General features: G+C 39.5%; 1 protein-coding gene across 2 annotated transcripts in view; it reads left to right on the forward strand.

Annotated features, from left to right (window-relative positions):
• LOC122813827 (zinc-binding protein A33-like) overlaps nucleotides 1-24576 on the forward strand; it is a 118666-nt gene that overhangs the window by 54481 nt on the left and 39609 nt on the right. For both annotated transcript variants that reach the window (XM_044086355.1, XM_044086356.1), the window contains exon 5: nucleotides 12864-12994. In XM_044086355.1, the coding sequence (XP_043942290.1) occupies nucleotides 12864-12994 (131 nt within the window). The remainder of the gene's footprint in view (nucleotides 1-12863; nucleotides 12995-24576) is intronic.

Below are 24576 nucleotides of genomic sequence, written 5' to 3' on the forward strand. Positions count from 1 at the left end.
ATGGGCAGTCTATTCCAGAGTCTGGGGAGTCTCTGGGTCAGGAACCTATTCCTCCAGCATGTTTTGTTCATTGTGATGACAAGGTTTAAATCCCTGGAGTGTGTGGCTCTGAGAGATTGGGACTTCTTTAAGTGTAGCATGTTCAACAGTTCTGGGTTTGACATGGCCTTGTAAGTTAAGCAGAGATCGCCTCTGAGTAGACGGTATGTGACAGAGTATAGCTGGATTTTTTTAGACGGTTAGCATAGGGCATCTGCTTTAGGTCTGTGATTCTTTTAGTAAGGTATTTCTGCGACCTTTCCAGTTGTTGCAGATGTCTTGAGGGGTACATACCAAATGGAGCGTTGTAGTCTATAATGGGTCTAATGAGGGATGAGTACAGTGGGACAATGGCCTCCTTTTTTCTGGATGAAAAGCCCTTAGTGATGAGGTGTGCCACATAGAAGGATTTCCTGACTGTTGTGGTGATGTGGTTATCAAAGGTGAAACCACTGTCCACCTGTGTCCCTAAGTCTCTTATCACACTTTTGGTGTTTAGTGTACTGCCACCTATGTGGTAATTCACGGGTACATTTTTTTTCCCAAAGGGGATATCTATACATGTCTTGGCATTGAGATTGAGCCCATGGCTCTTGCACCAAGCATCTGTTTCTGTAAGGCCCTTTTGCAGAATATCAACATCATTTGGGGATTCAATAATGGCTCCCAGTTTGCAGTCATCTGCAAACTTTGTTAGCCAGAGTCCCTTAGTGTTGGCCTATACTTCAGAGAAGTAGATGCCAAACAAGAGTGGTCCCAGAACTGAACCCTGAGGTACTCCACTTGTCACTTGTCACTTGTCTGGAGCTGGATTTGGAGTTGGCTGCTTTTACAGTGTGGGTTCTGTCAGTAAGCCAGTTGGCCACCCATTGAGTGATGTAGAGGTTAATGCCCAGCTTAGTAAGTTTATCTATGATTCCAGAGTTGGGGATGGTGTCGAAGGCCTTGGTGAGTTCCAGATAAGTTGTGTGGACCACCTTACCCTCGTCCACAGCTCTGGAGACCAATTCAAAGAAGTCAGTCAGGTTCAGGAGACAAGATCGGCCCTTCATGAACCCAAACTGGGTGGGGTCCAGTGTTTGAAGGTTGCCAATGTCTTTGTTTATCAGTTCCATGATAATATGTTCCATGGCCTTGCAGATCAGGCTTGTCAGACTGATGGGGTGGTAGTTCCCAGGATCCACGGTAGATCCCCCCTTGTGGAGTGGGATAACTGTAGCTGTGAACCACTCAGTGGGCACAAAGCCTGAGGTGAGGCTATGATTAAACATGACACTTAGGCGAGGTGCCAGTTCATTTTGTAGTTCATGTAGTATGCATCCTGGGATGTCATCTGGTCCCGTGCATGCTGTATTCTTAGCTTTGGAAAGTGTGTTTTTTACCTGTGTTGCCATTATTACAGCAATTTGGCAATCTTAAATGAATAATCAAAATCCTATAGGGACTACCAACATTGGTTGTATCATATCAATCTTAACTAAAAGCTGCTACCAATGTAAACCTCTAAATCCATTCCACTCTACGTTTCAAGTGCTACTTGAATGATTCACCATGTGTCCTCCAGGTCTTATGACCGATCTTCTCTCTGGCCAAAACACAAAGCACTGTCCAAGAGTAACAAGACTGACACCTGCAAAACAAAACAAGTAATCAATAAAACAAACTCATTTTATATAAACTAAGAAAGCTCTAGAAGGCCAGTGCCCTTCCCTTTTAATAACCTCTACTGATCTTCCTTCCTGCACATCTGTTACCCACCCAATCCAAAATGAGTAGACAGAAAGTCTGCTTTCCCTAACACCCTGAAAATCCAAAGCTCAGCACACTATTTAAACAAAGAGCGTCACCGTCATAATACCTCCTTGAATAGTACAAAAACCACCATCCACCATCTGTTTCTCACAAACTCTTCCTAACTGCCTAATCCAAGTTCCCAGATAAAAAAAATTTCTCTGTCCCTTGGCAGCATAACCTGCCTGCCTCAGACAACCTGGTCAGCCTTCAATGGCAAAGCCAAGTCATTACCACAGAATCTGTCACAAATACATCTGTCCACATGGTATCTGTCACAAATCCATTTGTTCACACAGAATCTGTCACAAATACATCTGTCCACACGAAATCTGTCACAAATACATCTGTCCACATGGAATCTATCACAAATACATCTGTCCACACAGAATCTGTCATAAGTACATCTGTCCACATGGAATCTGTCACAAATACATCTGTTCACACAGAATCTGTCACAAATACATCTGTCCACATGGAATCTATCACAAATACATCCGTTCACACAGAATATGTCACAAATACATCTGTCCACACGGAATCTGTCACAAATACACACATGGAATCTATCACAAATACATCTGTTTACATAGAATCTGTCACAAATACATATGTCCACATGGAATCTGTCACAAATACATCTGTCCACATGGAATCTGCCACAAATACATCTGTTCACACAGAATCTGTCACAAATACATCTGTCCACATGGAATCTGTCACAAATACATCTGTCCACACGGAATCTGTCACAAATACATCTGTTCACACAGAATCTGTCACAAATACATCTGTCCACACGGAATCTGTCACAAATACATCTGTCCACATGAAATCTGTCACAAATGCACACATGGAATCTATCACAAATACATCTGTTTACACAGAATCTGTCACAAATACATATGTCCACACGGAATCTGTCACAAATACATCTGTCCACATGGAATCTGCCACAAATACATCTGTTCACACAGAATCTGTCACAAATACATCTGTCCACATGGAATCTGTCACAAATACATCTGTCCACATGGAATCTGTCACAAATACATCTGTTCACACAGAATCTGTCACAAATACATCTGTCCACATGGAATCTGTCACAAATACATCTGTCCACATGGAATCTGTCACAAATACATGTGTTCACACAGAATCTGTTACAAATATGTCTGTCCACACCAAAGTTCCCAAAAGTTTTCCAACTCCGAAAGCTCCAACTTTACTGCCAATGCTACAGAACTGGTATATTCTGGCAAACTAATTGACAACAAATGAAAACCTTTTAATAAGACTTTAAGAACATCCGTTGTCATGGGAAATTGCACATCTTCATACTTTGCTGTCATCCTTTCCCAACCTTTCAACATCCTCATTACTATCTGTGCCTTTGAGACATCCTTAAACCCAACCAATTTCACTACAGCACTAATAACTGCCAAATGAACCTTGTTTGTTCTAATTGCCTTCCCCAAACAACGCCTGTGTCCTACATATCTCATCACAAATGCTAGGGACCACCTCCTCTGCTCTAGCAGCAACTGGCACAAAATGATGAAAATGAAGTTATGATTGATTTATTTGCCTTTCAAGTAGACTCAGCCCGGAAGCATTGGGTTTACCATCTAGGTATGGGTTTCCAATGTTCTACAATTCATCTAGAATCAATAGCAGCATTTCTTGCACCTCTGGTGCTAGCAACTGGAGCCTGCAAATCTGAAATTGAGAAAAGCACTTACCAAATATCCCAATGAAAAAGTAAAATTAATTAATAAACTTTGCAGCACCAGTTTTCATAAAAAAGACAAGGCCAAAGGTGACTTAGCAGTTTTCTTAGCCAACACCTTCAACATCAGTTTATTATCCAAGAAAAATATCACTACCCAATTGCTCAGCTTTACCTTCCAAATAATTGCTGCCACTCAAATGGGCATAATATCCAAAAGGCCACACCCCTTTTCACACATCAGGCCATCATTCGGGCCACCTAGCCACAAACCCCTCCCCACCAAAGCAGGCTCCCATACCATGAACACCTGCAGCATTTGTAAAGAAAATTAAGTCATCTTGCAACACCCATTCTTTCTGCCCAAAGAAAATTCCATTAAAACACTCCAACAATGCTGTCCATAAACCCAAATCAAACTTTGCCACCTTCATAACTCTCACCCAATGATGCTTATTTCTGCCACCCCTGAGCAGGTTGCCAACAGACCTACAAAATGTTGTACCAGGTCCAATGGCTCTACAAGCAAAGTTCAGTAATCTGACCAACTCCATAACATACCTAATCCTGATCCTAACTTGGACTTGCACCCAAGAAATCTTCTCATGCAAGTTCACCAACTTATCCTTAAGTTAAAAATTGCCTCGTGCCACATCCAAACTTAAATCCAAAAACTTAATTGATTTACTCAAGCCCCCCCCCAACTTGTCAGCTACCAAGGGAATGCCTAACAGTTCACGCATAGCCGTAAAACCCGGCAAACCTTCCTGGGCTCCTGTGTGCCCCTCATTAGTCAACAGAAAATCATCTAACTAATGCACTACCCGCTGATCAGCCACCTGTTGCTGCTAAATCCATTCTAACACTAAACTATATGTTTCAAATGTGGAGCATGCAACAGCACACCCCATCAACATAGCCTTGTCAAACTAAAACTTTCCATTAACAAGCATACATAACAGTGGCCAATCATCCAGCCTAACAGGCAAAAGATGAAAGGCTGCCTCATTAACAAGCTTCACCAACTAAGGATCCTCAAGATGAGTGATAAGCCTGACCATGTCATCTAACCAGGCATAATGTACCTGCTCTTCAGCCCTAGCAATGTAATCATTAACAGATTCACCTTTTGGAAATGACAAATGGTGAATCAAATTAAGTTCAGCCTGTTTCTTCTTGTGCACAAGGCCGAATGTGGACACTCTACAGAGCCAAAAAGGCAGCTCTTCAAATGGACCTAAAACCCTCCCTGCCACAACTTCTTTATCTATTAGTGTCTGTACAATTTCTACTTCCCTCCCTTAGTGACCTGCAAATTCCTACACACTTATATGACTCCCCTCAACTGCAGATTTAATTGAAAAACCATCCTTGAAACCTTGAATGAATTCCTTTGCTATCTCAGGTTTTGGGAACCTTTCAACAGATGCACTAATGTTATTTCTTTAATAGGAGAGGGGACACCTGGCCTTCTTGCCATGCCCCAAAAAGGGTATATACCCCTTTGCCCTTAAAATCACCTTTCCCTCACAAATTCTGCTGTGCCACACCTACTGGACCACCTAAGCCATGATGTGACTGTCCATCCCGTCCCTCCTTATGGCAGCATCTGTGCATGTCATGCATCCCACCACAAATGGAACAAATGTACGCAAAGCAACAGACCATCCAAGCACATTTACCTCAATTAAAAGAGGAAAATGTTCCTAACCAATTACCTATTTCCTTTCTGTACCTCAGATGCGTCCATGCAGTGTCCAATATGGTTGCCAATCAAATGTCTGCATGCCTAACTTTCCATTGCAGTGACTTATCAACAGCTTTCCTCTTCTGAAAATATTGATTATACCACATCCAGACATTGCCTGCCTGTGTCTCAAAAATGGTAAGAAAATAAGCCAACAATGTCAAAGCCTCAGAAACATCCTTTTCTAATATTACCACCATATAGTACACAAAACCCAGGGTCCAGTTTCCAAGGTCCACACTCTAAATGTCCTTTGCCTCCTCCTACCTAAAGCCATTAACTCTGTCAACAAGTCTTTTGTACCAGGCATATCTGCCTCAGCTAACCTCTGCACCCCATCAGCATCAGTCAACTCAAACACATCCGCATAATCTCCTCTCCAAATCTTTTCCTTAACTTTCAAGGTGATATATGGGATAATAAAAACAACAGACCCCAAAAAGGCTTGCATAGCTAACCAATTACCTAGGTGAGAACCTAACTCATCTCCTTCTCCCTGCACCAACAGGGCTTCTTACACTGCACATCTCCACTCACTGGCTCCAGGTCTGCTACACCCCATCAGACTCCGCTACCTCTGCCTGGCTCCTAACCTCTTGTACCTGCTCTTCAAAACTCAAAAAATCATGCAATCTACTACGATCCTATGCCCCTATGCTATTTAACAACTCGCCTACCATCTCTACCTTTGTAATATTTTCCATTAACATGGGTTGTGCCCCAGCAGTACATCTTGTAGATGCCTACTGCTGTGATGGCAAAGGTGCACGACTCACTGCCTCTGCCGCTGTCTCCATCTATCTGGCCAGTTTTTCTCCAGCTGCCATCATCTGCTGGTTTGTCTCTTTCCGCTTCCTGTGACCTCTTGTCTGACATCTGTCACAAGTCTTTCTCCTGTGTGACAATAGTAGTTCAACATTCCTTCAAGGTGCAGCAACAGTCCCAAAATGAATCCTAAAAACATAGTTTAGTGAGTGAATACAAAATGCAAGCAAATCCCAACACCAAAGAGAAGGCAACTGTATCAAATAGTATCTAGTAGTAACTTCACTCTTAATTACAAATGTTTTATTAGCGTAAGAGCTTTCATAACCAATGTTACTTCATCAGACGCATAGAAACAGATACTTTACTACTATATATATATATATATATATATATATATATATATATATATATATATATATATACACACTAAAACCAATTAAATCATACAATCATAATCCACATATTTCCCTCCATTTTATAAATTCAAAAAGTTAAACAATGTAAGTAAAAGCAATCTAGAATTAAAGAGATATGTACTAAAATAACATATTATCAACTTGCAAAAAATATTCATATATAAAAACAGTATATTACATGACATAATTTAAAAATCAGGATGTTTTATATAAACATTACATTATGAAACATGCAGAATGTATATATATATATATATATATGGTTCTACCTGACATAATCGAAACCACACAACACCGACAACCACATCACCGACACCACATATTCGACCCATCCATAAACCACACACACATAATAACCCACGAAATAACCGACGGTACACAAACACCACAATAACAATTAAAACAAAACACATCCCCATTCCACAAACCACACACACAACACAAGCACACACCAATCCTTTATAAGCCCACCAAACCTTACCTACTCTAAGGTCCCCTAACCCTAACTCACTTAACCCACCCACACAGCCTTTCCCATGTCATTGTCGATGTTCTGCCACTATATATATATATATATATATATATATATATATATATATATATATATATATATCTAAGACCAATCCATCACATAGCACAAATAAATATTCATCCTTGTACATAATAACAAGTCAGTGTTTGATTCCCCTTCCTTTAGTATTGGTTTGAGGGGTACCATGTCATTTAGTCCAGAGCCCCTGTGCGCTCCCAGATGTAAAATCCATTTCAACTCATATGACTCAGTTTTATTAACTACATCCCCCATTCTCAAATTATCATGTACAACTTGAAGAACCTGGAATATAAACAAATGATTTTCATTTTCAGCCAATATGTGTTTTGCTATGGCACTGTATTCCTGTTTAGTCCTTACACAGTAGTCATGATCCCTAATCCTCTCCCTCAACCTGCGATTTGTTTTACCCACATAGAATTTAAAGCATCTAATGCAATAAGCGATATACACTAGATTTCTGGTGTTACAATCAGCACTACACCTTATCTGCCATAGATACCCAGTGTCTGGGTGTCTAAAATATCTGGACTCATCAACAAATGTACAATATTTGCATTTCCCACAAAAGTGTGTGCCTAGGTTCGTATCTACCCAGGGTGTAAATAGCCGTGGGCAAGATAGATGTTGCTTCAAATTCATACTGTTTTTGTATGTTTATCTAGGTCTTGGGCCCACTATCCCTATAGTCTCTTCATCTGTTAATAAAATCCTATTAATGATTTGCTTTACCAACTGTGTATCCTGGGCATAGGGTAACACAACTGGAACCTTAGAAGTATCAAGGGGCCTCCGACTTATCGTCCTACCACCATTTGATAGGTAGGGCTTTCCTCTCCCTTCTCTTTCCTTTCCTCACCTGTGAACATGCACGCATAACCTCCTTACTAGAATATTCTCTATTAATAAAAGCTGCCTTCAGATAATCTAGTCCTGTTTCAAAATCGTGATGTAAAGATAACAACCTGGACACCCTCAGGGTTTGTCCCTCAACAGTGTTATTGAACATGTGTGATGGGTGCATGCTACTCCATTCTAAAAACGAAGAATAGTAACAGTCCTTCCTGTGTATGCAAGTGTGAATCTATGTGTCTTTTTTTGTAATTGTTACATCTAAAAAATGAATCTATGTGGCAGAACTCTGATATGTAAAATTCAAAAAACTGCAACTATTGTTTAAACTATCTACAAAGTTTTGCATCGACACTTGATCACTTTCCAACAAATAAAGAGGTCGTCTACAAACCTGCAAAAAAATCTAACATTGGATCGACCACTTGCTCTAATATGCCTCTCTTCCCACTCCTTCATCACTATATTTGCATACACATTGGCGCAGCTAGTTCCCATCGCAACACCTGACATTTGCCAATAGTATTTTCCATCAAACAAAAAAAATTGTGCTCTAACACTATTTCCAATAGCATACATACAAAGTCAGCCCTCATTTCATTGTAGGCCCCACTTTTCATCAGACAAGCCTTAACCATCTCCAAACCTTCCCTATTAGGGATGCATGTAAATAAGGACACTACATCTAGGGTCACCAACAAATCAAATTCACTTTTGGTACTCTCTTTCATATATTTATATAGATCTGCCAAAAGATTTTCAGTGTCCCTAAGGACAACTTCATAGCCCTCTAACACATTTTTAAGTTCCTTATCTAAAAACACAGAAATTGGCTCAGTCAGCAGTCTGGCCCCTGACACTATGGGTCTAAACTTTGGTTTCAAAGGGTCTTTATGTATTTTTGAAAGGCCATGAATCTGAGGCACCACAGGATTTTCAACCAAAAAGAAATCATATGTCTCTTTGTTTAAATGCCCTAAAGATAAACTATTGTTTAGAAGCGAATAAACCCTATCATGCATACTTAAAATCATTTCTCTATTCACAACCTGATAAATGCTCACATCCTAAAGCATATTAGTCATTTCTGTGTAATAGTATGAAGCATCCAAAACAACCACGGGTCCACCTTTATCAGATGGACGAATAGCTATATCTTTATTATCCTGCAATGAATACAATGCTGACTGTTGGTTTTTGGTTAAATTATTTATACTCTTTGGATCAAATTTACCTAAGCAGTTATAAAAATCCCTTTCACAAGCTTTTATAAAAACATCAACATTTGCTGGCATAGCTGGAACATACACACTATGTTTTTTATAAATATTAAAACATTATCATTTTATGTTCCGTATAGCTTTTTAAATGTTACATTACGTGCAAACAATCGTAGCTGGATTAAAACATCACTGAAGTCAGAGCTAACACTTGGTATAAAGCTCAAACCTTTACATAAGACTTGTGTTTCCGCCATGCTCAGTTCATAGTGTGAGATGTTCCATACAAGTCCCATTCTTCGTATCCCCACATTTTCTTCAATGTTCATGTCTGGGTAGACGTTGGCAGCTTTTTTCGTTTCTGACCACTTGTTTGAGTCCCACTGTGAAACAGCCTCTTCCATGTTGATCGGATAGGCATGGGAAATGTTGAAAAAAATGACTCCGGTTGTTCTTCCTGTCTGGGTAAAATCTTGCATCTCACTATTGGTCCATCGTCATTTGTGACAGAAGCCACAGTTCCACCACTGGTTGTAGGCAATTGAAGCAATGGAGTGGAGTATACAGTATGGGGTGGTTCTCTAGCTTCAGTAAGAGGTTCTACATCCGGATTGGACACTACACGTATATCAGTTCTCTCATTGGATATATTTTCAACTCTTGAGTTGTTGATTGGTTTCAGAGTTCCTTCAAGGTGGACATGTCCATCTGAAATTGAAAACACAATAAATTAGTAATTCAGATGCAATGCATTACCACCCCCAGCTCTTTATACCCCTCCCTGTTTCCTGTTTGCTAATTTATTTTAGATTTTCATATTGTATGTATTCTTTTTTTTCATAAATACTATTTTTATATCCCCGCTTGCCTTGTGGAACCAGTTTTCCCCTTCTGGCAATGTCCAAGACTGACATCCATAAATTCAAGACTTGTGCCATTCTAATATGCCTCTTATGTCCCCAATCCCCTGAAACCTTTGGATTAGCCTCCTCAACAAGCTGACCATATCTGCTTTATTATTTATTTATTTTAATCCTTAAAGTACCCCCTTCTACTGCCCTGCTTTCCCTGCAAGTACAACAATAACATAACAACCATCAAGGTGATGCAGAGTCTCTCTGATTACCTGCATTAATGAATGTAACCAAATCAACTGTGGTGTTGTGGTGACACAATAGCAGCCCTCAACCAGAAGATGTGAATTACTTATACACCTTGAATGTGACCTCAGCTGATAGCTAATGCCTTATCTCTAAAATAATAGGACTCAACCAATAAGGGCGAATTCCAGTAGAATTAAGGACAAATCCAGAAAATCAAAAACAGTCAGGGACACTTTTAAAATATAGCACCAACTAACTTGAAGCACCAGCAGAATAAGAGAATGCGCATTAACAGACACCATAAAAATAGTCTGTAACTCTTAATTATGGTCATTGTTCCTTAAGCATAATTCACCACCTTTCAACCCAGAGTCAAACAGTTTTCCATGAGCCTCAGTGACAATCTGTGCTGCTGTGGGCATGTGCAAAATCGTCAATGGTTTAAATGTACTGTTACTACTTCTCTGGAAAACCCTTTCTTGCTGTCCAATGAGTCTACCTCTAAACAACTTCACGCAAGTAAACTCAACAAAGCTTAAGTAATTGGGGGGACAAAGGCCCAATATAGGCACAGATTATAAATAGTGGTCTTATAAATTTAACATTTTTTCATACGTCTTGCATATCCACAAAACAAACAGCACCAGAATTACCCATTCTAAAGACCTGAACTTTGCCAGTGATATAAATAGGACCTGCTGGATAGACAGATATTTATGCCAGAAACTACTCCGTCTCTGGAACAGGCTCCCCATCCATGTGAAGCAGAGTTCCTTCCTAACCCAATTCAAGTGTAACTTGGACAATTCAATGGGGAACAGGAAATGCATCCCTGGTTAGGCACCTATGTCTCTAATGGACACCGGCAACCTGTAAATGGTTCATCTCTCAAGCCCCTGCTTACAGTTATCAAGGGAACTAGAACTTATCAAAGATTTGGGATGCATGGCTAGGCTTACAAAGGCCAATGTGGTTGTTGGTGTAGTAAACACCTACGGACCTGTGAACCTATGAATGAAAGTAAATCAGAAATCAGTAAATAGAAGACTTTTAATTAGAAAGAAAATGTTCAAAATCCTTCTAGCTGCTTTGTTTCCTAATTATATTGTGTGTGCTTTATAATGCATAAGGCACAGTAAGATAAGATTCCATTAAGAAGTTTATGGAAGTGTTAGTGGCTCAACAAATAACGCACTTGCATTTGATGGTCATAGATTAAAACACTCGGGGTTGCATTCCCCAGTTATACATTTGCCCACTGTTTTGTGTAGCAGAGTGGCTCAGTGGTGAAGATCTCCGCCTTTCACCTCCAAAGTGTGTGGCCACTGTCTGGGTAGTGTGTGTTCTGGTTTCCTCTTACCTCACAGAAAGATGCTTCATGCTGCCCACATGTGTCCTTATGGCAAAACAAACAAACAAACAAAAAAACACAAAAAAAAAAAAGCTTGGATAACTGGATAGCTCATTCAGTATTAAATTAGATCTTTACTCTAAGACCATGAATTCTATTCCCTGCTGTAAGTTATTTTCTTTTTTTATTCAGCATAGGATCAACGCCATGGATTGGAGATCTGCTTATCCACAATATTGTCAGAATATCTTTCTGCCTTTCTTATCTCATTAGTTATATGTTCTCACCTGGATCCCAATCTATTCCAAATCTCCTTTCCTCTGTCTTCATTCATATAATCATAATATAAAATGTGCCTTTTAACCCATATAACTCTAAACTACCCTCCCCACTATAACGACTACAGTATTTTATAACCAAAAGAATTAAAGGTTTAATGAACTACTGTACCTATTCACATAGACTAAAAGCCCCTTGCTTGATTTTTCTGGTCTATAGACTTCTGTTAGGTGATCTGTACTTTGACTTCTGTAGTCTTTGACATTCTTTTCATTGGAAAAATGTTTCCTTAGTTAATATCCAATCCACAGACCTAGTTCATTGCCATAATGTCAACTAGTCCTGATTCAGAGATAAATACATCAAGCTTTCCCTACATATTAGATGGTGTAAAACCCTAACAACATTAAAACTTCAAATAGTTGAATGGATGATTTCCCATAAATTAATCACATGAGTCACTGGCTATAAACTACTATGCCAAATTAAATATTATTACCTCACAGCCTTTTATTCTTTTCTGCTTTTTTCCCTGCCTTTACTCTGATGTTTTCATATTTCCCTCTAATATAATCCAAACTGAGAAAATATTCTGTCTCTATGTCTTAAATTTATAAACCTGCAAAATGCAAGAATGGAAATAAAACAATGAGCTACAGATATATTAAGGGGCAGATTAAAATTGTAGCAACACTGGTAAGCAAGAGGACAAATTTGCATGAACTAAAGAACTAAATAAAATCTTTGATTAAGGAATGGAACGTAATGATGCTACAAAGAGAGGTAATAAAATACAATTAATATAACCAGCTATGTTTCATGAAATGTGAAAAGCTTTGTGCATGAATATTATGAACATTAAGAACATATTTATGATTTTAGTATGTTAGTTATTGCTTGTGTAATATATGCATTCAGCAGATATGAAAACCTTCTAAACACAGTTTTAAAAATGCAGTTGCTTTAGAAATCACTGCCCTGTCTAGCAACATATATTGACAGGATATCTTTTCAGGCTTACAAGAAGTCAAAAGAACTTTATTAAATCATCACCAAAGCTAGTCAAACATGGAATAACTCTGGGAGTGTACAAAGGCCCATTGCAGTATGGCATATGGAAAGAAATGTTGTCTGTCATAAACCCAGGTAAGTGAGATGTTTTCAGTAATAATATGAAGTGTAATGATTCCACAGGGTATGTATGCTCATGCATGTTTCCTCTAAATGGCTGCTTTGCTGGAATATCGTTTGCTGGTATTACAACTACATCCATCTCTATAGCTCAGGTACCCTAGAGAGATTCAGATGCCTTCCTTGTAAGACAAAAAAAAAAAAAAGGCGAAACTATTAATTAATTAATTAATTAATTAATTAATTAATTAATTAATTAATTCACTGTACTGGTTGTATCTACCAAACAGTTTTGAACCTGGATTGTAAGTAGTATTGACAAAAGTCCTGTTGTATGACAAGGGTCTGAGAACAGTGATAAGCCACAGGTACATATATACACACAGAGTAAGCACTGATGTTTATGTGTTGCCCCACAACAGCAGCAGAGTTCAAAACTAATGGAAATGTCCATTAGTTGCACACAGGGAAGATAAGGAAAAAATACATGTATAATGTGTGTGTGTGTGTGTGTGTGTGTGTGTGTGTGTGTGTGTGTGTGTGTGTGTGTGTGTGTGTGTGTGTGATTAAGTAAAATGATCTAAAACAACATAAGATCGACAAAAATATTAACAGCAAAATATTTAAGTTAAAAATACATTTAAAGAAAAACTGTTGACATAATCGAACAACATTCAACACCAATGATGTTTTTGCAGGGGCAAGCCTCCCTGTACCCCAACACCCCTGTTAATTATATATATATCAACTATGAGGCTGCACAACAGTGGGGAAAGGGCATAAACCCTTCCTTAGTATAACTTCAGTTTTGCCAATATTTTGGGCCAGATCCAAAAAGAAATTTGCAGACAGCACAGCACACCTCAGGAAGACTTTACAGCATAAATGGTAGATGCAGTTCCATAAAGTACGCTGAAGCAAGACTTAGGAATTATTTAATCAGTGTAGGATAATTCAGAATCTGCATGTGTATCAGATTACAAAACACGGAGAACACACCCGATACAACTTCGATGTAACAAAGTGCATTGCCAACAGTTTTATGAAAACATTTGGTTGAGGCTATATCTATCATCACGACTGAAAGCTCTTTGTTGCAGAATTCTGTGGAATCCACAGGATAAGCCAAAAAAAAAAAAAAAAAAAAACAACTGGCATGTAATGCACTACAATGGACTGGGGTAGTGATAGTCATACTAGAAGATCTAGTAATGCATTCTAGAAGGCAGCCAGCTAGATGCTGAGCCAGGCTCCATCTAAAACAGCTCTCTGATAAAGAAATAATTAACAGCTGCCAATTAGACAGAGAGCTGGAGAGGTTGTGAGTAACGTGTGTCTCACACATATATGCACATACGTTGAGAGGTAACCTCATACCTGTCAAAAGCAAAGTATGCCTGGGCCAAGGTATATTGGCATCAGGGACATTTCAGTGGCATATGGGAGATACAGTAGGAGTGTCCCAGACAGCTGTTAGTTGCATGCTCTCCCAATTCCTGGCAGCAATGTGCTTCAATGTGGATAAGTACATCTGTTTTCTATCCACAAGGGATGCAGGAATGTCATGCACCATTTCTACAACATTACCAAAGTTCCCTGTGTTCTTGATGCAATAGACTGCACCTATGTTCCTCTAAAACACCTGCAGTACCAGAAGCAAAAATTTGCATAAATGGAAAGGGGTGTTCATCGCTGAATTGAAAGGTGGTGTGCACAGCAGGTGCCATAATTAGAAACAGAATGGTGACACACCCTGGGAGAGTATGTGATGCCGCTATATGGTGGGAAAGTGGTCTGAGAGCTACCTTCCAAAATGATGAAATACCAGAGGGACTACCACTTCTTAAGTAAAGGAACACAGCAATGCTGTAAACAGAATCCAAGCCTGTCGTTAGTATGCATGATGCCAACATATGTGCCATCTTCATCCCACCAACATGTGACTGCACTTACTCACTTGGGCCATGGCTAATGACACCATATTGACTCCATCATAACTCTCAACTGTCCAGATTTTTGCCTCCTATTTTTGGTCTGTTCCTCGTAAAATTTGTGATTTTTCTGGACTTTTTGTGGCATATCAGTGAGGACTGAATTGACTAAATAATGGCAGGCATTTGAGTTTCAAAATTCATATCCTTCAGAAAATTCATGGTGACACAAAGCATTTTATTCTAGCAACTTTCCAAGTTTATAAGAGCAATATTTAAAATTTGTCTCTATTTTAGGGCTTTGTCCCTCTATTATGTTTGGTTTTCTCCAGATTTTTTGTGTAAGAGGTTGAGAGCTATGAGCCGAGGATGCATATTATAAATCATGCACTACAACAAGAAACACAACTGAGCATGTGTTCGGTGTGCTGAAATCCAGATTCAGATGCCTGGACACATCCAGGGTTGCACTGCAAAACACGCTTGAAAAGGCAGCACAATTGATTACTTTGTGTGCCATTCCCCACAACATGTTAACATTAAAATATGACAGCTTGCCAGCTGCAGGTGTGGATGATCTACCCCAAGAACCCCAGATTTTTGAAGATGACATTCTGCAGGTATCAGAGAAGGATCAGAAGGACACATGGGGGGAGAAGAAATAGATGTGGGTGATGGAGGATATGGCCAAATGACTCAGCTCAGGGAATATATCAGTGTCTCACACACACACCTTTGAGTCATGACAAGCCACAGGTACATATGTACATAGAGTAAACAATATATGTGCTGTCCTACAGCAGCTGAAGAGTTCATAACTAATGGAAATAACCCATTAGTTGTACACAGCAAACATCATACATAATCGGTTCTATATCAGAATATCGAAGTTTTAAAACTTTGAATGTTCTAATATCGACCCATTTTAATTGAACGCTAAAAATAGCGAAGCTGCAGAACACCGAATTCTTTCCTAGGGAAAGAATTCGGTTGGCTGGTTCTGTGGCTTTGCTATTTTCAGCACTGTGGTGGAAATTTACGGGTCGGGTACAGGTAAGTGTGCGATTGTGTGCTTGTTAGGATTAGGGTGCGGTTAGGTGAATTAGGTTTAGGGGAGGGTTAAGTGAGCTAGGGTTAGGGCATGGGTTAGGTGAGTGTGCGATAGTGACGGACCTTAGGGTTGGGGTTTGGGTTAAGGTAAGTGGATAGATAGTAGTGTATGTATAGTTTAGTGTAGGGTTAGTTGTAACATTATAAGTGTATGTGTGTGTATTGATGTTTTTTAGGTGTGCTTGTGTTGTGTGTATATGTTTCGGAACAGTGAATTTTTTCCTAAGGAAAAAATTTGCTGTTTTGAATGTTCGATATTATGTGGTTTAGATATTTTAGGTTCGATGAAATAGCGTTTGCTATTTTCATCTTTCGATAACGTGATATAAACGCACACAATCTAATCTTAATGTATGCCATTATGAACACATGCAAAACACTGAGAGGAAACAGCAATGCAGGAAGACTGTTTGCAAGGTGCAGCACCAAACAGGGACACACAGACACAAGTGTGTGATGCAGGCGGTGTGCTTAACTGAATTACCCACTGGATAGTAAGGATGTTATCATACAGAGTAACACCATAGAATATTACCCATCAAGTAGGCAAAATCAAAAGAAAGCAAGTTCAATGACTTGTATGGGAATGTCTTGGCATATACATACACAAAAAGAATGGCTGTGCAGTAATATAGTGCTGCCTTAATTACACATGGTATCACTGCAACATGGGTCATTTCTATGTAATATATGCACAGACATGCAGAGCATTAATAACATTTATCACACAGCATACATGTACATCAATGTTGTTGATACATCACACACACACACACACACACACACACACACACACACACACACACACACACACACACACACACACACAAACAGATATGTGTGTGTGTGTGTGTGTATATATATATATATATATATATATATATATATATATATAGATATATAGATATATATGTATATATTATATGCTAATAACCACCACTATGGAGAACTAGTACTATAACACAATAACCTTCAGTAAACCGCTGTGAAATAACAATCCAACTGTGAAATAAATAAAAATACTGAGGCTCAGGATAGATTCAATTAAGCTTTTGCCCTATTATGATTGCAAGAACTTCTTCAGTCAGATATGGGAAGGCACACTTGGGAAATACAAATAAGCATGGTGATTTAAAATTTTATTATTCATTTATTTATTTAGTTATTTATTTTATGTTTGTTGAACGGGATGGTCCGACTGAGCTGAATAGCCCTTTTTCAGCAGAGGCCCGGGGAGAAAAGCTCCACAGTATGCAAATCATTACAAAACATTAGAATTATACAGTAGTTACATAGTTAATATAGAGGTAATTAGTTAAGAAGCATTATACAATGTGAGACAAAAAAATTCATAAAGCAGCAATAATTATAAAATAATAGTCGCTGTTTCCAATAAATATTTGATATCTGCAGAGGAACTGAAATCTGTAGACTTAAGGATGAATAGTATGCAGGGATTATAGTTCATCATAGGAGGTAAAAGAGGTTAACTGATAGTGAACAGTAAGGTAGTGTTTAGTAAGTGGACTGAATATAGGTTATGGAGGATGATAACAAGGGCAGGACCAGTGGGCTTTTAGATATTCTTTGGTTGCAGTTTTGAATTGATTAGTTTGCGTAAGGGACCTGATTTCTAATGGCAGTTTATTCCATGCTATAGAAGGATTATAGCTGTAGAGATTACATCCATATTTAGTTTTAGGTTTGTATATTTGTAATAGGTTTTGGTCAGAGCTCAGTAAGGACCTGGTGGGGGAGTATTGAGAGATTAAAGAGGATAGGCTGAGACAGAAAGATTGCTGGTGTAGAATTCTATGGATTATTTTTAGTTGGGAGAGAAGGACTTGGGTAGTTCAGGCCAGTTTAAGTATCTTAGTGAAATGCAATGGTGAGATTTATAAGTTTGTTGGGCAGCGAATCTTGCAACCTTGCTGTAGGTGGATTTTAATTTTGCTAGAAGGGTGCAGTTCAGATTAGTACGTATTTGACAGCTAAACAATAGACTGGGTAGCAGGTATGAGTGAGAGAGGTTGACTCTTGCTTTATCTGTAAGAAACCTTTTGTTTCTATAGAGAAGGCCCAGTTTTTGGCGTTTCTTTTTAATACAGTTATTTATTTGTAAGCCAAATTTAAGTTGGTCATCTATTGTTACTACTAGTAGTTTTGTGTTGGTTTTAACAATGATGGATGTGTTATTAAGGGAGATTACTGTAAAGGGTGATTTAAGGTGGGTGAGGTTTTTGGGGAGAAAGAGAAGGAGTTTTGTTTTTTAGGGTTAAGAATAAGCTGGTTGTCACAGAGCCAGGATTCTACTGAGTTAAAAGATACTTGAGTAGCAGAGATAAGGTCAGCAGGAGAATCTGCGATGGTGATGACTGTAGAATCATCTGCATATTGAATAAGGGAAGACAGAGGACAGGAGGTATGTAGAAGATTAGTGAATATATTAAAAATTGGTGGGCCAAGGATGGATCATTGGGGAACACCCATTTTCACTGGTAGAGGGGGGGGGGAGCAGAGAGCCATTTCACACATTGCAGTTGATCAGTGAGATAGCCGGTAAACCAGTTAATAGTAGAGGTACAGAAGTTGAGGTTAAACAGCTGGGATAGTAGTAGAGGGTGGGAGATTGTATTGAAGGCTTTGGAGAGGTCCAGAAATAAGCAAGAAACAAGTTTATTGTTGTCCCTGGCCTGCAAGATAGTGTTAGTGAAGGATATAAGGGCAGCTGAAGTGCTGTGCTTAGGCCAAAAGCCATGCTGGGTGGATATGAGCAAGGAATTCTGTAGTAGGTATTGCATGACCTGCTTATGTATGCATTTTTCTAATATTTTTGATAGTGGAGAGAGGATTGCGATAGGTCTGAAGTTTGAAATGTCAGAGGAGTTACCTCCCTTGTGTATAGGTAAGGTATAGAATTCTTTCCAGATAGAAGGGACTTTTGATTCAGAGGCAGAGCGATTTATTAGAATAGATACAGGGATAGCAATGGACTCAGCAGCTACTTGCAGGAAAAAGGGAGACAGACGATCAGCCAAAGAGGAACAGGGTGTAAGTTTAGTGAGGAAGTATTTCATATAATTGGTAGGTACTGATTTAAGAGATAAATAATTTGGAGTTGGAGGAGGTATATGAGAGCTATTTATGTTGGTTGTAGGGGAGAAGGAGTTTACCATTTCTGATATGGATTCAATAAAATAGGTATTGAATATAGTAGCTGTTTCTTCAGGAGTATTGTTTGGGCAGGGGTTGGGAGAAGAAGGGTTTCCAGGATGCAAGATTTGTTTAATGGAGTTCCAGAATTTTTGGGGGTCTGACCTTTGGGTGGTGGCAGGGTGAAAATAGAAGTTATTTTTGTTCTTGTTAATGTGCTTTTTTGCCAGATTTCCAAGTTCTTTATATTTTTGCAAATGGGATGGGAGCTTAGTTTTTACCAACATTTTCCATGTTTTGTCTCTGGTATTTATTAGAGTGCGGGTAGATTTAGTTAGTCATGGTGATATTTTGGATTTGATCCTGACAGTGTGGAGAGGAGCAAGTGAGTTTAGGATATTAAGGAGGGCTGAGTTAACAGAGTGGACAGCATCGTTAAGAGGGAGAAGAGTTTGTTGTGACCAGTTAATTTTGGAGAGTAGGGCTTTAAAGGTGACAGGGCAGAAGGAGGAAAAGTTTACGGCAGGTTCTTAGTGAAATGGGGTGTGTATCTAAGGACTTTCACAGGGGAATGGTCACTTAGTCAGGTGGGGATGCAGCATCATGATATTTATTTGCACCTGAGACTAAAATCCAGTCTATGAGAGAGCTAGAAGTATGAGATTTGTTAGAGTGGGTGGGAGAGGTGATTAGTTGCATAAATCCATGTAAGTTGATGAAGTAGGGAGAGTTAGGTTCCTGAAGGCTTAGCCAGTTAATATTTACACCCCCAAGAAGGATGGTTTGGTTATGAAAGTTTAGAGAAAGGTAGGAGAGAATACTTTCTAGAAGGGTAAGGTTGTCATCTGGAGGAATGTAAATTGCTACTATGGTTATTGTTGTATAATTATTAAGGTTAAAGTTAGCCATCATGAATTCAGCAGGTGAGAAGGAGGGACCAGGTAAAGGACTTGAAGGAGTAAGATGGTTAGAGTAGACTATAGCCACACCACCTCCTTTTTTCTTTTGTCTATCTTGTCGAAGTATGCTATATCTGGGAGGGAGAATATGTCTATCAGGATTTTGAGGCTTCAGCCAAATTTCTGTTAGGGTAATTATATCTGTGGTATGGTTTGCCATCCAGGCGTGGAATTCACTTATTTTGTTTAGGACACTTCTAAGATTCATTGAATAAAATGATGTTATTTTTCTGGCAGGACTAGTGCTGGTAAGGGTTAGGTGGTTTACTTTTTTGGCTGGAGAGGGGAGGGGGGACCCGGGTTAAGATGTACATCCCCTGATAGTAGTAGAGATTTTGGGAGGAAGTATGGCTTGTATAGCACCTGCTTTATTTTATATTTGCGAGAAGTGGTTAAGGATGGAGGTATTTTGATTTTTGGGAGGATAGTATTTAGTGGAAAGAGGGCTGAGCAGATAAGGGTAGAGTGTGTAGGATGTGAGAGGGTACGAGCAGTGATATTTGTAGGAATTAATTATGTTGGAGTTAAGTGGGAGTTATAGGAGGTGAGAGTATATAGGAGGATCAATGAAGGTAGGAGGAGGAAGGTGTGGGTTGAGAAAGGCATAGTGAGAGAAAAGTTTGTGCTTAAAAAGGAGCTATACAGTAAAAACGTAAGTGGGATAGTTAGGGAGAGTAGGAAGAGGAGAGAATTTGGGGAGAGATATGGAGGAAACAAGCAGGAGGCCCTATGAGGATACAGTTGTTAGTGATAGAGGGAGGAGAGATGGGGTTGGGTGTGTCTTAGCTAGTGAACAGGGAGTGGTGGGCTAAGAAGGAGGGGTTTGTAAGGAGGGAAAACTATAAAGGAAATGATATGGGGGTGGGTGGGAATGGGGGTGAGTAAGAGAGCAGAGTGAGCCCGAGTGTAGCGGGGCTATAGCTCGCAGTAAGAAAAACAATCAGTCTTTCAAGCTGTATGGAAGACAAGGTGTACAAGGCTGTAGATAACCTTGAGAATCAGAATATCTTGTTAATGTTACAAGAACACATGTTTGTATTGGGTACAAGCTTTCTTGTGACCTAGAGTGTCAGGGAGGCTGGAATCTACAGCAGAAAGACAAGGGAGTTACAGTAGAGTAGGTTTAATGGCTGGCATTGCTGATAGCATGCTCTTAAGGAGACTACTTTACAGGTCAGAGTAATGACAGTTATTCAGCATGTCATACTTTAGTTTTCCTTTAGTTGGTTCTTTAATTGTGTTGGGAGAGACCCGATTGTAGGTGACTCAGTTAGCCGAGTACTCAATGTTGAAAGCAACTGGGAAGTGGTCGACCAGAGTTTAGTTTTCATGAAGTTGGTTCTTTAATTGTGTTGGGAGAGACCCAATGGTAGGTGACAGAGTTAGCCAAGTTCTCACTGTTGAAAGCAACTGGGAAGTGGTGAGCTAGAGTTTAAGTTTCCTGAAATTGGTTCTTTAATTGGTTTGGGAGAGACCAGATGGTAGGTGACTCAGTTAGCTGAGTTCTCACTGTTAAAAGCAACTGGGAAGTGGTTGGCCAGAGTTTAGTTTTCCTTTAGTTGGTTCTTTAATTGTGTTTGGAGAGACCTGATTGTGGGTGACTCAGTTAGCCGAGTTCTCACTGTTAAAAGCAACTGGGAAGTGGTCAGCCAGAGCTGGAAAAATGCTGTCCCACGACAAACGCACAGCACAGGGATAATTAAAAAATGGAAACAGGCATACACAAAAGCAATGAATACAGGTGTTAAACACATGCAGGACTGTATTAAAATGCCATAAGTGATGCAGGTATGCATACATAGGTATAGCTGTGCATGTGAGAATAGCAGACAAGGAAAAATACAAAGAAAACATCAACCATTTCTGTTCACTAGCAAAGATGCAAACATGAAAGCATAACATCACATATTACATTATTATCAATATCGTCACTATCATATGTCGATGCCAGTCAGGTAATACATATCAACAAATGAATCTATTCACATATTTCATAAAAAATATCAGAACATCCCATGACATTAGCCATTTCAACAACCATAGACACATCATTTTGTCAATGGTCAGCATAGTGGTTATCACTGCCACAGGGTCATAATGATCCAATAGGACACACATTGGGACGATTGTCTGTGTTACACTAGCGCAGTCTGTGGCATGCATAATGATGGCTTACACAGCATTCCTGGCTGCTCCTACCTCATCTACAAACACTTGGCCCATGTTCATATACTGAGAAGCTGGATGTGGTGACACTTGCAGGTAGAGTGTGAGAAGTAATATGACTTTGATGTGACTGTCTGAACATGACTGCTGGGTTCACAGTGGAGTGGCTATTAGATGTGTGTGCAGGCTGCAGAAGAGACATTGATGTCTGCTGGGCAAGTTTAGGTCTAATGAGAGGGAGTCTGCCACTGCCCACTGGAGGTACCCTCGTACTGCAGTTAAGGCACATAATACCCAAATAGTACTATGGCACTGCTCTTATACTGCTGTAATAAGATTTTCAGTGGTGTGTGCAATAGACAACACACTGTCATGCTGTACAGTCAGTGCAGTCATGATCTTACCATGTCTGCACTCCTGACCTTCATGTGACACACACACACACACGCACACACACACACACACACACACACACACACACACACACACACACACGCACACACACACACATACAGCTGGTATGCTGTATTATTACTGGCATTGGCAGGTGCATGAAGGTCAGCTCCATGATGCTGCTGGGAGCATTCATTTGCCTTTATTATTTGGCGGACACCTACTAACACACATCCATGCACAGCAGCAACACTCCCATGTGTACTGCAATGGGCAGTACTTCTCAGTTGTGGGGAGGAGTCACCCTCCTTACCTGATTCTTCATGAGACACCATCTTGTCTGGCAGCTGCTGCCACCATGTCATCAGAATATCAAGCCACATCTTCCTCAATATCTGAGTTTACAGCATGAGCCACGTGGCTGCTCCCTTCAGGGATGAACAATAACCCCTAAACTATAGTCTGTGTGCTATAGGCTGTGCTATCACAGTGAGACACATCACTTTGAAAATCAGGATGAGTGGATGGGCAACTGGAGGAGGCAGGCAGTGGATGGGCTAGAAGAAGTGACAGATGACACAGGTTAATTACATGCTCAAACAACACATGATGCTGCTTAGTAATGACATATGGGCCAACTATATGAATACAATGTTATTGGGGATATGGACTTACTAGGACATCATGCCTCTGCAAGGTTCATCGACTCTACAACAGGTAACTTTTCAAGTACATTACATATTGCACAAATCTGATAATTGGGAATAAAAAATAGTAAAACATACCTGACATCTCCAGATGGGACTCCACCACCGGAGGTGAGGTTTGAACTGAAGCTGTCATGGGGAAACATATACATTAATATGTCATCATTAAGCAAATAATGTCCATCATGTTGCATTCCAACAGAGGTATAACACATGAAAGTTACTATAGAGACATATCGTTTGGCCGAGGCTGACATGAAGTTTGCTGTTGTCATAGGCAGTTGAAGAACACAGTAGTCATGAAATGGACAGATGTGATCACCAATACTGACATGTATTAAACATATGGAATATCTTACAATTTAGTTCATCCCTGTTTGAGAAGCATACCATATGTCTTAATGTATATCCTGTAGTATGACAAGGCACACAAATGTCAACATGTGGGAATGCTCCACAGTCATGACTGCTGTCAGAGGCACAGGACGACTGTAGGAACGACTAACAAGATATATAGACACTTATGTGACAAACAGATAACGTTGTTCAGATGTGCCTCTGTATGGAAAATAAGTGTCATGAATATCATACATCCCAGTTGTACTAAAATTTACAGAACCCCATAAACAAGGTGGCCAACCATGCCTGGTCTGTCTGTATATCTATCTGCATGGGCCATATCTTGTGATGATGTGTCTTTGATTTACAGTGGCATAAACAATTTAACATGTGAGCATATTCCATTGTCATTTTTGTGGCTGAAGCACAGAAAGCTGTAGGTTACAATAACAGTACACGAAAACACTTACAACTTTACATTTCAGTGTTTCATCTACAAATTCAGTGTCTGCTGCCCTTGAAGAATTAATTGTCTATATTACATTAAAAATGTTGATAAGCTGGTAATATTGCATTAGGGAATGACTGACAAACTTACAACAAATTCATAGTTACTAGGCATCTCATACAAAGGAAGACACACTCAGGAGTGCAGAACCCCTATCCTCCTTAAAATGCACCAAATAATGAGCAATTGAAAGGGCACTGCAAAATCAGCACTCCAGCTACATGGTGTGGGAGTAGAATCCACAGCCTTCTGTACTAAAGGCAATTATGCTACTAACACTGCTTTTAAATTCATAGGACAAACAGTGACTGCCATTTGCTAAAAAAAACCA

Source organism: Protopterus annectens, chromosome 10.part0 (assembly GCF_019279795.1).
Source record: "Protopterus annectens isolate FY-2018-M chromosome 10.part0, PAN1.0, whole genome shotgun sequence".
NCBI lineage: Eukaryota > Metazoa > Chordata > Ceratodontiformes > Protopteridae > Protopterus > Protopterus annectens.